Genomic DNA, 16,649 nt, shown 5'->3' on the forward strand with positions numbered 1-16,649 from the left:
GCCTTACCAAGTGCTTAGCAATCCGGTCGCACCTGATTCTAATAATGTCATCTCCTGCCACTCAGCCTCACCTCATCCTCTTTTCTCCAACCTCATTGAGCTTCTCACCATTCCTCTCCAACAACATATAACCCTCATGACCCTGTGCCTCTGCCCGTGCTGTTTACTCTTCCTAGACTGCCTGCCCTCTCTTTTCCATCAGGTAAATTTCCTATTCATCAGCTGCAGCTCATAAACCTGTCACCTCCCCACTGATGGCTTCCTTGAGCCATTCAGACACAACTAGTCACTTTCGTGTTCCCACAGTCCTTTGCCTTTTATTTTATCAGTGGCCATCTTTCATGCCTAGCCCCTTTAGAATACTTGTGCTATGTTAGACAAATTTCTAGCCATAAGAATTCCATCTTTCTGATGTAGAACCCAGAAAACTGAAATTTCCCTTGTACCCCCTCCAATCAGATATACCTACATGGGACTTTTTTTCAGATAGGAACATTATGTGTGTTGGGAGAGGGGGAACTGATCTACTGACAAGAGCATTTGGAACAGGCCTTTGATTCTTGGGACAGCACTGGCAGAGCTACTGCTGTGTAGCCCCTAGTGCTAAGAGATGAGAGTGGTATTTTTGCTACACAAGTTCTGTGGGGTGGCTGGGCATGTCTTAGGCTTCAGAATCTGACTCTTGATTTCTCCCAGAGATTCTAATATCCTTTGATAAATTTATTTATTGCTGAAATAAGCCTTAGTGGATCTGATTTTGCAACAAAACAATGACCAAAGTCCCTTGGTTAGTATACTTACTACATTTTATTGTGCATATTTGATTAGGTGTTTTAGATTAATCACAGGTACTGCATCTTGACCTTCTAAGCATATTTCTAATTCTTTATATAATTCATATAACAAATATATGTTGAGTGCCTACTATGTGTCATGTTAGTTATTGGGACATAGTACAAAATGCACATGACCTTTGACTTTATGAAGTGTGCAATCTGAAAGATATGTGCCCAAAACATTGCAGGTGTCCAATTAAGTTAGTAGATGTTGATCAATTAATTAAATTAATTAATTAATTCCAGTTAATGGAATTTATGCCCTGAAAACACAAAGAAAAATAAGAAATGTCCTTAAGTTTCTCCCTTTATATAACAAACAGGAGCCAGATAATTTCAGTGCAATGTGAAAAATGTGATAACAGAAATATGCTCCAGTTTCACTGGTGGCACAAAGGAGGTGTGGAAGAATTTTGCTTGGAAAAATAAAAAATGAATGACTGAATTACTGCAAATGTAAATATTTGAGCAAGTGTGCATAACATTTGTCTCTCTTCCTTGCTGCTCCATTTTTCCTTTAAGGCTCAACTCAAGTGCCATGTTTAAAATAAATCTTTGCCTACTGCTCCCTTCACACACATTCCCCATCCCCACCCCCAAACTACCAGGCTAGGTTAGCAGCTTCTCTAAATTCCCATGTCTTATATATACATCTATTGATTCTCTTACCCTTTGATGTATATCATCTATGTATCTGTTAATACTCCCCTCCCCCAAGTCAGATCCTGGAACATAATTAATACTCAGTAGATGTTTCTTGAGGAAACATAAATAGAAACTGCAATGAGATACCTTTCCTCTCCCATTAGAATGGCCAAAATGAAAAGGATTGATAAAAAGTGTGGATGAAAATGTAAAGAACCTGGAACTTTCAAACATTGCTGATGGGAGTATAAATTGGTACAACCGTTGTGGAAAATTGTTTGAGAGTATACGTTAAAGTTGATCTTTTTTTTTTTTTTTTAAAGATTTATTTTTATTTATTTAATTCCCCTGCCCTCCCCCAGTTGTCTGTTTTCTGTGTCTTTTTGCTGTGTCTTGTTTCTTTGTCCGCTTCTGTTGTCGTCAGCGGCACGGGAAGTGTGGGCGGCGCCATTCCTTGCAGGCTGCTCCCTCCTTCGCGCTGGGCGGCTCTCCTTATGGGTGCACTCCTTGCGAGTGGGGCTCCCCTACGCGGGGGACACCCCTGTGTAGCACGGTACTCCTTGCACGCATCAGCACTGCGCATGGGCCAGCTCCACACGGGTCAAGGAGGCCCGGGGCTTGAACCGCGGACCTCCCATGTGGTAGACGGACGCCCTAACCACTGGGCCAAAGTCCGTTTCCCTAAAGTTGATCTTATGCATCTTTTTACCAGAGTTTGAACTCCTGGTTATACATCCACCAAAATTCATATCAACTTCATTCACAATTGTCCCAAAATGGAAACATCCTAAATGTCCATGCAGAGTAGAATGGAGAAATAAATTGTGGTATATTCATTTAATGAAACACTACATAGAAATCTAAATGAAAAATGAGCTGCTACATGCAAAAATATGGATGATTCTCATTGATGTAATATTAAGCAAAAGAAACCAGATGCAAAAGAGTACATGTGATTCCATTTAAATGAAGTTACAGAAAAGGCAAATGATGATTGAGGTTGGAATAATAGTTAATTTTGCAGGGGATTTGGGAAATGTTCTATGTTTTGATAATGATATGTGTAAAAACCACATACCCAAGGATTTTCCAGGACATTGTCAACTGTCCTTCCTTAAAATTAATTACAGGGAGCTGGTAGCTCAGTGGTTGAGCACCAAACAAAACAATTACAACCACAAAAATATGTAAATTTTGAATTACACCTTGATGAAAAGGTAAATAAAAATAAAAATAATTAAATAAAAATGAATACTCATTAAATAAATGAATCAATGAACTGCGTCTTCAAAAAGAAAATGAAAAAAGCAGAAGATATTATAGTGTAAATGGAGCTTGTCATGGAAGAAGCGCTGCACTGAGTTCTTAAGGAGCACTTGGTTCTTGAGCTCTTTATACTCTAATGATGCTCAAAATGATTGCTTACGTCCTTCCTTTGCTTAAGTATTAGTTGCCTTTGCTATTTCATCATGATCGTGAGGTTAAAAAAAGAGAATCATTAACAGTAAACAGATGTCAAGCACTGATGGGACTGGCACTTTACTCACCATGAGGGATCTGCTAGGCCCTTTAGAAATTGAAGACTATGGCTATTCCTTCTATTTTTATCCTCCTGAGCTCTTTTAAATCAAAGTACAAATTAATTATTCAGACTCTTGAGGGGAGAAGAGAGGAGTTGGCACCCGTGTTTACAATCAGAAACGGAAGCCACCCAGCACCGCCCAAGTGACATTGCCCAAGCCACCCAAAGGCCAGAGTGGGATAGTCCTAATTGTTGGGCGGCAGGTCCAGGGGATGCGCCTCTCCCATCCTTCTAAAGGCGGGGCTCATGGCTAAGCCACTCATTCTGCCAGCCTTGCACAGGCCGCGAGCGGCCAGCCAGTCCGCAGGGGACTGATGACACAAGCAAGGGAGGTGCTGTCGAAACTCAACCGGGCTCGGTCTCCCACCCAGAGCTGGGGATGCAGCCTCAGGAGACGCCGTTCCGACGAGGTCCAGTAGGTGTCGCTGTCCCGCGACGGCCGCGTGTACCCTGGACGGGGATCCGGGGCGTGTCAGTCCCACCTGCGGCCCTCAGCGCGCGCTTCACCTGGGCGGGCGCCCGGCGCTGCCCTCGCCGCGCGGGGGCGCTGTGCCGCGGTGGGGCTACTGTGCAGCTCGCGCCTGGCCCTGGCGTCGTCTTCCAACCCTCTGCCGTCCCCGGCGCGGGCGACAAGGGGGCGGGCCCGACGCACTGGAAAAGGCGGGCGAGCTGGCTCCCAGCTATGTTCTTCCACAAAGGCCGGGCAGCGAAGGGAGCAGAGTCCGAGCGGCCGCAGGAGGAGGCGGACGAGAAGATGCCGTTGTCGCCGCCACCTCAAGGGAATGGCGAGGAGTCCAGCCCGGCCAGGGCCGCCAAGAAGCACGCCACCTTCCACATCTGGCGCCCCAAGAGGAGGCAACAGCCCCCGCCGTCCAACTGTGGGGTGTTCGTCCCGCACCCGCCCCCTGCGCCCCTCGGCGAGGCCAGGTAAACTTCTCCGCCCAGTCCCGCCTCGTCCTCGTCCTCTCTCCTCCCGCGACGGGGACCCTTGAATCCTGTCCACCGTTAGCCTTACCCGACCCCACTCGGAAAGCGGGAAAGCCCTGGGGCCCCAGGAAGAAACGGGGGAGGACGGGGTCCGGAGGGGTGCGGCGGTGGTCGCCTCGGGGACCCGCCTCCTCGCGGCGTCTGTTTCCGACCCAGCATCAGGGAAAGAACCTCCGCCCGCCTCTGGGGCGTTTGCTCTGACTGTGGAGAGCACGGAAGAGTCTGCACTACCAACATGCGGGCTAACGAGAACTAGAGGACAGTAAAGGGCTATTACCGTAATGAAAGATGACGGGAACTCTACCTTAAGATTAGAGAGCAATTCTTTTTTAACTTTTTATTTTGAAATAATTTCAATCTTATAGGAAAGTTGCGAAAATAATAAAGAAACAATACATAGAACCTGTGATGTATCCCCACCCAGATACCCAGATTTACCAACTATTAACATTTGGCCACATTTGTTGTATTCTGTTTTCTAAACATTCGAACGTAGGTTGCATACATCTTACTTCTCTACCACTTAACACTTCCATGTACCGTTTCTTCAGGGGGTCTGTGAGCTTGAATTGAAAAAAATCAACTTATTTATTTTCTCTAACCTCTAACTGAAATCTAGCATTTCCTTCTCCTATGAACGTATGCAATAAATTACAGTAGTATTCATTTCATATCACATTACAGTTGTTGCGTATCTCGAAAAATCGCTTATACACATCCATCCTTCGAAATTACAGTAGTTGTTAGACCCAACGCTAGTTGAGTGTCATAAAACTACCTGCTGCTACATTCTGAGAAGGGGTCTGTGTTTTTCACCTGCTTGGCAAAGGGGTCTGTGGAACAAAAAAGGTTAAGAACCCCTGATCTAAAGCATACAGTTCATATTCCAATTTTTGCAATTTCTCAATAATGTCCTTTTGGACCATTTCTCTTCCATAATGGACCCAGTCCATGATCATCTACTGCATTTAATTGTGATTGTCTCTTTGGCCTCTCTCTCTCTTTTTTTAATTGTGGTAACAAATAGTATATAATACTCGCGATGATAGTACCTTTGTTGTGAAATCCCCAAATGCTTTTGAATATATTATACCTTCATTATCCTCACAAGACCAGAATAGAGGAGGAAATAGTAGCAATGTTTACCCCCATTTCTCAGTGGAAAACTGAGACAGAAGGGTAAATGTCTTGTCCCCTTTGGAGTCAGTGGTAGAACTAGGCAGGATCTAGTTATTCAAAGTTTAATCACCACTGTGATTTTTAGTTTTTACCATGATTCTGTAGTGGCTCTATTATATATGTTTAATTGCACAATTATACTATCTGAATTGATATATTTGTTGAACAGTAATTAATTTGAAGTAACAGCATATTTATGTGGTTGGGTCATGCAAAATATTTTTAATGAAGCACAGTTGATAATATTCTGTAAAGCTTTCCAAGTGTTTTTAACTGTATCATTATGAAAGAATGAAGGCCAGAATAAGATTGCATTTGTGTAAGATTCACATTTTAAACACATTTTTCCTCTTATTTCTAAAAAGTTTTTCACTCACTTAATAAAAAATGTATCGAGCATCAGGGCCCTAATGAAATGCTGGGATGAAAAAAACAAAACAAACCAATGAGTGTCTCCGTCTTCAAAGAATTCTCCAGTCTTACAGAGACCAAAAAATAGACACTGGTGCATATGCCGTGACATAGTCAGCACAGATGAGGGGATGAAGAGAGCTTCTTAGAGGAAGATGAATGAGGTGGGTCATCAGACAGCAAAGGGGAGCAATAAGGATTTCCAGGCAAGGGTTCCACCGTGAGCATGGCCAACACTGAGAGCATGGTACTTCCTGAGAAGCACCTGTGGTTTGGGGTGCTCTGAGTATATGTGAGCAGCTGAGGGAGAAGTGGTAAGAGAAAAGACATTTGATTTTTCCTTCATATTTTATCACCCACAGTGGTAATCAGTTGTAATAGAACATATTTTTATCAGAGACTTACTGTGCATAATTATGGATTAAAATTTGTAACAAAATATATTACTTAATAATAATGCTCCTGATATTCAAGTATTTTTCCTATTTCCTCATTAAATATTTTGAATATTTCCATAGTAGTTTTTCTTATCTGACCTAGTCCTGTCATTTCCTGTCTATTAAAACTAATCATACATAGTTATAGATAATTTATTCTATTGCAAATACATCTTAAACTAAAACTTAAAATGGGAGCTTTGGCATTTCTCTTTGAGCCCTCGGTATTTCAGAAGCACTCCATTCTTTCCTTTAGAGCTATGGTGAACTTTGTACTAACAAATGTTCTGAAAACTAAATGTACTGCTCTTTGTGTTATTGTTCTAGTTAGATCATCTTTATAATATTTTATTTGTTATTGACATCGTGTGCCTGTTTGTGGTCTAAAGATAGGGGCTAATGCACCCTTGGTTTCTGGTTAGTCTTTTTTTAAGGAGGTACTGAAGATTGAACCCAGGACCTCATACATGGGAAGCACATCCTAAACTGCTGAGCTCTATCTGCTCCCCAATGAGAGTTTTTTTTTTTTTTTTTTTTTCATTTGTTTGTTTGTTGGAGGTACTGGGGATTGAACCTGGGACCTAGTATGTGGCATCAGGCACTCAACCACTTGATCTACATTCATTCCTCAAGGATGAATCCAATTTTAAAGAAAAGTTTCTCATAGTTAGCAAACACTTACTGAGCACTTTTTATGTATCAGGCACAGAGAAACAAAGTAATGAAATTAGAAGTTTCTGCTCCTAAGAAACTTGTAATGTAGTAGAGGGGGGCATATGGATGAACACAAATAAAATAGCATATGATACATTCAGTGCAGAAATAGAAGATTTAATCAAATGCACTGAGCTGGAAGAAGGATTATCTTGAAGAAGCAGGAAATTTCTTCTCTCATGAAGAACTTTTACTCACATTGAGAGATTAATCAGAAATTTTATCCTTTGAATATGGGGAATCACCAAAGTCTCCGAATCTTCTTGAGGTTATAATCATTTTATACTATCTAATACAGAACAAAAGAAAAATCACAGAAAATTATTTTAACATTTACTTTAAAAATGAATAAAGAGAATCTTGTAATCAGGAGTATAAGTAAATGATTTTCTCCAATTCCTGAAAATATCTAGAGCCTGAGATTATATAATCTCAGCTCTTCTTTCATATTTTGGCACCTACGAATGAAGATTGGGTTTAGGAAATGACAAGCTATTTTTTAAAACTTTTGCTTAAAGTATAGGTAAAATGATGTTGATACTCTAGAATTATAAGTTGAAAATGAGTGTTCTTGACATTCTTAGATGGATTTATAGATCCAAAGAGGGTTGTTATTCAGGGTACATTACTTATGTTCTCAGTGCAAGGTGTTCTTCCTTAAAAACTACTTATCTGTCTTAGTTTGTCAGGGTTATTATGGCTATGTATCATAGGCCAGTTGGCTTATACCATAGGAATGTATTGTCTCACAGTATTAGAGGCTGTAAGACCAAAATCAAGGAACTGTAAGGGCCATGCTTTCTCCGAAGCCTGTGGCATTCCGGTGGTGGCTTGCCCACAATCCCTAACTCAATCTCTGCCTTCATCACAGGACCATCTCTGTCCTCATCTGTCTTCTACTGTGTCCCAATTTCCTCTGCTTATAAAGACTCCAGTCATATTGAATTAAGGCCCACCCTGATATAGTTTGGCTTTACTTTAACTAATAGTATCTTCAAAGATCCTACTTACAAATGGGTTCATATCACAGGCCTGGGGCCTAGGACTTGAACATGTCTTTTTGGGGGACATAATTCAATCCATAACACTACCTTTATTTTCATGCCAAGTTGCCTGGCCCATTCAAGAAATGTCTTTCCATATATTTACTTTAGAAAAATGAATTCTGGCACTTGTGGGGGGTTCAGCAATAAAGTCCAGTCAATTGTATCTGGATCTCATTAGCTCATTCGTAGCTCCCTTAATATAGAGCTGCATTAGACTAACCTAAATGCCTCATCAAAATACCTCTGTGCATCCGGATTTATGAGAAAAAAGTCTTCACTCAAGAGAGGCAGCCTTTGTTGATACTGTCTTCACAACAAGCTGTGCATCCCCTGGATTGGCTGGTTCTGTGGTGGTACAGCAATGTTAGACACCCTGGTAATCAGGGCCGATTTTGATAAAGTGCCAGAAGACCCCAGATACGTACAAAATTAATTTGTGGTGTCCTAACTTCTCCCTCCAATGACTTATAGACAAGACCAGTAGAGGTTGTACCTGTTGCTAATACATAAAAATGAAGCTCAGAATTAACAAATGTCTTTTGTTTTTTACCTTCCCAGAGATGGCAATTAAATGAGTAAAAGTAAGTTGCCATTAGGCTTGGCAAAATATTCTGTGGTTAAGAAACTTTGCTGTTAGCTATATTTATTATTGTCATGTGACATTTCAAGCCAGTGACACTATTTGAGCCTCACTCATTAGAAGTTAAGGTTATAGTATCCTGAAGGGTAATATCAACAGCTCAAACAAGAGGTTTGGCCAATGGTTACATAAAGTCATAGTACATGTCTTAATATAATTTTCAAATTAGTCAATAAACAGCATAAGCTCCTGATGGTTCTTTGGGTTCTCTAGTTGGATAGTTTTTTAACCTATAATTGGGGTCAAGAGTCAAAATATTCTGTGTTATGAATAAGAGAAGAAAATAGAGAAAGCATTTGGTTAATAATAACTTCAGATCATGTCTCTGAAAACACTTTCCTATGAAGATGTGATTGAAAGATAGTTTAACACACACTGTGTGTATAAGGCACTATTCTAAGTGCTTTACAAATATTAACTCATTACAGTTAATTCATATCATCCTTAAGAAATAGATGCTACTATAGAAACATAAGGCACAGAAAGGTACAGTAATTTGACCAAAATCACAGAGCTCATAAAGGGTGAGTCTTGGATTTCCCTCCCAGTGATCTTGAAACCTTGCAGTTAATCACTGCAAGTTAACCACTACGGTTAAGACTGCCTTCTTTATAGTCCCAAAGTGAGTATATTTAGTCTCTAGATCTCACAAGCATGAAATATATATATATGTGTGTGTATATATATATATATGTATGTATGTACATATATATACACACACGCACATACACACATACATGTATATATATGAAATCAGGTACATTTTTGGTACTAGACAATTCCTATGTTAATAGCAGAACAAAAAATAGGTAAATTCATAGAAACATAAGCATACTGAAATTTTGGAAGAAAAAATATTTTAAAGCAGAAATTAAAAAATGTTTATTATAGATGAAAGTATTGTGTCTAGATCCTGAGTTCAAGGCTTTTGCCCCAGTTTTGTCAAGAACAGCATAACCAAGATGGGGAATTGGTCTGTACCCTCCCCTCCCACCCTTTGTCTTGTAAGTCAGGCACAGGCAGTTAAGAATGCAGGGTCACTGATAAGTAGCTAGGTAGCCTTCAAGATAAGCCATATTTTAAAATGGCAAAATGCCACTTAAAATTATAGAGCCTATCCGTATTGTACCCATGCAAGAATTCCCTTTACACGGCCTGAAGTAATGTTGGTGCTGTGACATGTAGTATATTTTATTTATGATTTGTCATTTAAGTGTTTTCATCAAGCGGATGGAGTCATAAATATCCCATGAAAGCACAGCTTGATTGTTCTTGCATCTGCTATTAACGAAGTTATGATAGGTGAAGCAAATCCTTGACATTTGTGTTCAAATGCAGTGTCTCCTTTAACACGTGTGTCACGTGCAAACCTATGAACTGGCCCTTTTCAAGCCTGTGAAGTGGAGGCTCACTGGGGCCTTGCCAGCCATTCTTGGTTATCCTGCATGACAAATGTTGGCTTGCTTCCCCACTGCTTAGCTCTCATGAACTAAGTAATTGCTATTATCTACATTTTTTAAAATGGAGTTATTCCAGGGGTGGGATTACAAAGTTATTTGCTGTTAATATCAGCTACTCAAAATAATTTTGTCTGGAGTGGATTCAGTTATTGATCTGGAATCCTCAGAGGAGTATACTTTGGATTGAAACAAGTGCCTTTATGTTCTCATGTGTGTCACTTAACATGTTTAGACAAGCTAGTCTAACACTAGGTTTTGAATCTCTTTCAAGATAAAAGCCAAATATGACTGAAGGTCTATCATATGCTCAGTCTTGACTTCTACCAATTTGCATTGTGTGATTGTTCCAATCTCACTCTGTGGGACATTTCAAATACTTTGACCTAGTAAGTCTTAGTAGCTAGTTTACTGTTGGCAATTAATTGTACCCTCCCTTATTATTTCAATTTTATTAAAAGCTCTCTTTTAATGCATTGAAAACATGCTAAGTGAAAGAAGACAGTCCAAGAGACCACATATTATATGATTCAATTTATTTGAAATGCCCAGAACAGGGATATCTATAGAGACAGAAAGTAGACTAGTGGTCACTTACGGCTGGGGTAAGGGACAGGCAGATAGAGGAGTGATACTAAAGGGTACAGGGTTTCTTTCTGAGGTGATGACAATCTTTTAAAATTGATGAGGCGATGCTACAAATATCCATGAATGTACTAAAAACTTTTAATTGTACACTTTAAAAAGTTAAATTGTGTGGTATTTGGATTATATCTCAATAAAGCTGTTAGGAAAGAAACAACTTTTTATTTTCATAAGGGGACGTCCAATCTTATGTATAGATAATTGTTGAAAATGCAGGAAGGATATGTAGTCTTCATTTTAGAACAGCTTCCCAGTCATTTTTGCGTCAACTTTTGGCCTCACTCCAAGATCCTTAGTTGCCTTTCTGTGAATGTAAGCATACCCTGGCTACAGTTCCACTAATTTGCAAAGCCAGAAGAAGTTACCAGAAATTAAACAAAGAGAAGCATCAATTTATATCTTAATGCCCACTCAATAACTGAAAAACAAAGGGCTAAATACAGTTGGGTTTTGAGCATGTTTACTCAGGAAAATGGGCTCGGCATGGGGTAATGGAGAAAAATTATTATCAGGCATATAATTCTCAACTTTTCCCTCATAAGTTAAATAAATATAAGGAATTTTGTCAAGAATAAAGAGTAGAAGGGGCTTGAACAATTAATGAGTACCAGTTGCTTTCATATTCAGTGTATCTCCTTTAATCTTCATAATACCTCTGCAAAATACCTCAGTTAAAAACCTGAAGGAAGCAGTTTCCCTTCTGGATTACTGCACCCTACCTGGTCCCATTGTCCAGAAGGGAAATATATAGGAGTGAAGAGTTCATATGCCTTGAGAAGTCCATGAGATGCCCTTGTTTTCCTGGGAACACGTGACTTGAGACAATTCTACCGAGAATCAGTGACTCAGTCCCTGAAGTGTTAACTGAACTTGTTGCACCTGATTTCTAGCGTAGCCTGAAAGCCACAAGGTATTACTGCCTGCTTCTGGGATGATTCACAGAGTGTGTTAAGGAATCTAAGGTGAAAATGCTGAGGATTTTTCATTCTCCAGAAAGGTTAATCACAGCCCCGAAAGAGGAAAGAAAATGCTGGTGACTGAAACTCCAAATTAATAGGAGTTACTATTGTCTTGAAAGAGGTAGCTGTAGAAAGGTTTGTTGCAAATGGATTATGAAAAGCTTTAAAAGCCATCTTTATAGAAGCTAATAAGTTTGTCTTTAGTGCCCATTTCTCTCAAAATTGAATTGATTTTTCCCTAAAATCAATAATCTACTTTATTAGCATGAACCAGAGACAATTCAGTAGTAATGAAATTTAAGGCTGACTCTAAAACATTAATCTGATTGTATAAATGTTAGTGGTTTAATCTGTTGTTGAATGTTTCTGATTAACTTTTCTTTTTTTATTTCAAAATTTTGAAGAACAGTCATGCACGCCCTACAGGATTCCCATAAGTTGTCCCACCACCACTTTACATTATTGTGACACATTTGTTACAAATGATGAAAGAATATCATCATAATATCACTGCTATTTATAGCCCATAACTTATATTTGGTGTATTTTCCCCATAAACCAACCTATTATTAACACTATGTATTGGTATTGTATATTTATTATAGTTCATGAGAGAATGTTCTCATACTTGTCCTGTTAATCACAGTCCATCATTCACCATGGGGCTCAGTGTGTTACATGGTTTGCTGCCTTGTACAATCTATCCAAAGTATATACTCAGTGGCTCTCAGGTTCATTACAGAATTGTGCTGTCATCACCTCAGTCTATTTCAGAAAGTTTTCATCAATTCAAAAGGAAAAATCTCATACCCCCTTATTTGATTGAATTAGATTTTGGCCCATGTATTTGAGAGATTTTTAAAATTAAATTTGAGAATAATAATAATTTCTCTGGCTATCATTATTAGCACAGAACTAATTCACAATAGGTTATAGAAAAGAATAAATTTATCTTTCCACTATACTAGATTGACATTTTAATGTGCTCTGGTATTTAGAGTTAACATGGTTATTTTAAAGCATCTATGATTATAGCCATTAGTGCCATGCAATTTCCAGAGTACAGCTGGAAATTTCCTACTTAATCTTAAACCATGCTGTTCTGCTCAGCCCTGCTTTTTATAGACCATCACTCATTTAAAAAGTAATTATCAAATGATAATGGTGATTGAAGCATCAGGTTTGCTTCTTTGTTTTGTGATCCAGGTAACTGAGTAGGTAAATGTGAGAGTAAAATTCCACTTGTGTAATTCATTTATTAAACAAATAATGGATACCAGTTCAAGACCTATTGTTAAGAAATGGAGCTCTACTCTCCTGTCTTCCAGAGAAGTTGCATTTTCCATTAAAATAATGAGAGGTCACCACACTTACCATTATAATTAGGAAGAGAAGAAACTATGCTAACATGTACAAGACAGAGGCTGAGAGATACAGGAACTTAAACCTCATAAGGGATGGAGAATTTGAAATTCTTGAGAGTTCTCAAAACTGTTACTGTTAAAGGAAATACAAAGAAAACATGGTAATGCTTTTGTATGTATCTATGATCCAGTTATACATATATAAAATCTATATTGATACCTGTATTTACATCTATATCTCTCTATATAAACGCAAATAAGTAAAGTACTTATATGTACTTAGTGCTAGATTTCCTACTTGATAAACTAAGCATGTGCTTACAACATCAGCAAAACAGGGATGAGAGAGAGAGAAAAATATCCAAAACATGCCTAGAGGTTTTATGTTATTTCAAAATATTGAAATTTTGTTTTAGGGCTTGAAATTATCTTTATTTTGAATGGCATATTGGAATGAGGAGGCCCAATCTTTTCAAAATTTAGAATATCTAACAGCTACAACACCGATCTCTCTATATACTTTGTTTAAAGAGCTGGGGGGGGGGGGGGAAGAGAAAATCTGTTAAAAATGGAAAATAATAGAGGAATGGGTCAATTTTTTTCTCGTATTCCTCACATGATACTTTGGTTTTCAGGCCCCAGAGTATCACTTTATCTTCTTTAGAGAGGCTATTGTTTGATGTCCCTTTTAAAATGCTCTGCTCTGCCCAGTTCTTTAGATGTGGTCAGCCCAGTGAACACCTCAAAGGGCTGTTCTTTCATGAATGATACTCTATTTTTCTTTACTGATATAATCTACATTAGCCATAGTTATTTTAGCAATTTGCCATATAGTTAATAAAGAGCCATCATCTCACCCATCTATGGGTAACATCTGTTCTTCTGTTCCTCTTTCCATATGTTAGCTCTAAAGATGAAATTCCAAATGCAGGGGTTTAGAAGCCTTTTGTATCCTTTTTTGTTTCCACTTAACATTATATCATAAGCATTCTTCCACTTCATCTAAACATGTAAGATCATTTTTCTTAATCTTTTCCCTGCTGGTGGACATTTAGGTTCTTTCTAATTTCTCATTATAATTAATGCTGCAGGGAACCTCTTTGTGTGAAACCTCATTCCCTGGATATTCTCTCTTTGACCCATATTCACTCTCCACCCTACTCTGTGCCCAGAGAGCTGTCTTCAGGACTGCGTGGACCATGCACTCTTGCCCCATGGCTTCTGGTTAGGTTAAGTCAATGGGAGACTTTGGAGGAGAGGGCAGGAGCAGGGCAGGCTGGAGTTTGGTACTGACTTTATTCTTCCCTTGAAGGCCAGTTACTGTGGCTGTGGTGGGTAGAGCTCTTCTGTAGGTAAGCTCTTGCCAGTAGCAGAACTTCCTTCCTTCTTTCCTCTGGGTCTAGGGATAGTGATGACTTCCTGCTGTTCTGTGAGTAGGAAGAAGAGTAGAATGCTGCTTCACCATTCCCTACTGGTTTTCCCAAACCTATCCATATCTTGTACTGTAAATAGTTCTTTAAACACTTCAGTCACTTCTTTTGTGTGTTCCATTTGTTCCTCCTGTAGAGAACCTGACAGAACCTAATTCTAAGTGCTATGCTCTTTTCATTGTATCTTATATTTGGGGCTTTGTACTAGAGAAGGGTAAGAGAGTTAAGAACTGGGGAGGAAAGTTGCCTTATAACTGTCCAGGTCTGAGCTGGAATTAATGAAAAATAGCAGTAGATTGAATTAAAGTATTCTAATTGAGATATAAGCAAATTGTTATTGGAACAGAGAGAAGAGAGTAATAAATTCTTTCATTCCCTGTGTTGACTGACTATCTGAACTTAAATGATGAGGACGATACATTCCCTACCAGGTATTTCCAGCTCGTTTCATTTGGATATGATTTGTTCTACTGTTTCATTTTCCTTTTAGTTTTAGGCTTTTGTGTCTAATCCTCTTATATGTTTCCTCCTGTGCTTGGGCTTTTGTGTCCTCTTATACAGTCCTCTATATGTACTTGTTTTTCCTTCTTTATTTACATGTTTGTTCAAGACCTCTTCCTTATAAAAAGCATGTTCTGGATTTTGTGAGCTGAATGGCTGCCACATTTTTGGCATTTCCCCATTTATGAGCAATAATCTTCTTGGTCCTTAAAGGAGAATCAAAGCTGGTTAACTTCACTCTCTTTTTGCTTCCTTTTTAAATCTCAGAGACTTTTCCAGAACAAATCCCAAAGTACTTATCAGATTTGCTGGGGGCTGTTAATACTTCATGGATCTTCTAAATTGAATTATAATGTCGTTATGATTATTGAGTCATCACTCATAGGACCTGTATGAGTTTGAAGCTGGGTGGATCCCAGAAAACCATGTCCTTAAGGCTAGTCCATTCTTGTTGTTGTGGGGTCCTTTTGATTGGATCCCTTCAGTTGAGGGCCTTTGATTGGATTGTGGGACCCAGAAGTGGGTCTTGGTCCTCTGACTGGAGTCCTTTAAAAAAGATGACTAAAAGCAGCAGACACAGGGAAAAGCAGCACAGTCAGAGAAACCCTGAGGGGCTGAAAGAGAGGTCCTGGACCCTGGAGGCTGGAAACAGCGGAGCACAGAGGCATGTAAAGAGGCTCCCTAAAGGCTGAAAGAAACAGGCCTGGAGGAGAGGGGCTAGATGAGCCATATACCTGGTAGTCCATAGTTAAACTTGGGGAGCTTGGCTTGATGTCTTGATTTGGGCAGAGCCATAATGCCCTGCCAGGTGCCTGATTGCCACAGCTGGCTCAGAGAGGAAGCAGCTTCAGATGATGTTGCCATGTGTTGATCGCCTATAGCCAACCTTGAGACAGCATCTCTGATGATGCCTTGGTTTGGACATGAACTGTGAGCTTTCAACCTAATAAATTCCCATTACAAAAGTCAACCCATTTCTGGTGTATTATGCCCAGCAGCTTTTTGCAAACTAAGACAGGATTCCAGGCTCAAATAGAGTATTGAGGCTTATCCAATGACTCACTGGGTTGGTCACAAGTTCTAGTCCTTTTTTTCTGATAAGTTTAGTTTATTTTAGGAAATGTCTTTGTTGACCTGATATTCATATTATATTTCATGCTTTTAGAAATGTGAATTATTATAAGAAAATTCTACCACAAATAGAAAATGAAGATAATTCAAGACACTAGATTCCCACTATTTACCAATGACCATATATCCTTACGGGGCAAACTCCTTGTGTGTAGGGCTCCCCTACATGGGGGACACCCATGTAGGTGCCAGCGCACTCCTTGTGCACATCAGCACTGCCAGTGGGCCAGCTCCACACGGGTCAAGGAGGCCCAGAGTTTGAACCACAGAGCTCCCATGTGGTAGGCAGATGCCCTATCCTTTGGGCCAAGTCTGCTTCCCTCCAGCCTTGTAAATTCTTTTCTCTTTTCCTTTGGTCTTTTCAGGAGTGAATGGATAGAAGGGCGCTCTCTTCTCCCCCCTTCCCCCCCTTCTCCATCCTAATCTCTCTGGCCAGTCCTTCCAACATCCCGTCTCCTTTTAAAGCATCTCTGGAATTCTAGTCTGTAGCTGGCATGAGGCACTACCATCCCATTTCCCTGTGCAAAGTGGCAGGATGAAAATGGGGAGCTCTGTGGATCATGTTGGTGCTGCTTCCCATGACTGTGTCCTTCTCCGCCTTCTCCCCCACAGACCTCAGTTTCCACCTCCTAAACTGCCTGTGTGGATTGTTACAGCTAGCTGTACAAGCCTACATTTCCTCCTC

The 16,649-nt window shown here is 39.7% G+C and overlaps 1 protein-coding gene across 1 annotated transcript in view; it reads left to right on the forward strand.

Annotated features, from left to right (window-relative positions):
- Positions 1 to 3,786: 3,786 nt before the first annotated feature.
- Positions 3,787 to 16,649, forward strand: part of CRYBG1 (crystallin beta-gamma domain containing 1) — a 228,517-nt gene continuing 215,654 nt past the window's right edge. Inside the window, exon 1 of the mRNA XM_058307215.2 lies at positions 3,787 to 3,990. Within this exon, the coding sequence (XP_058163198.1) occupies positions 3,818 to 3,990 (173 nt within the window). The 5' untranslated portion in view covers positions 3,787 to 3,817. The remainder of the gene's footprint in view (positions 3,991 to 16,649) is intronic.

Source organism: Dasypus novemcinctus, chromosome 11 (assembly GCF_030445035.2).
Source record: "Dasypus novemcinctus isolate mDasNov1 chromosome 11, mDasNov1.1.hap2, whole genome shotgun sequence".
NCBI lineage: Eukaryota > Metazoa > Chordata > Mammalia > Cingulata > Dasypodidae > Dasypus > Dasypus novemcinctus.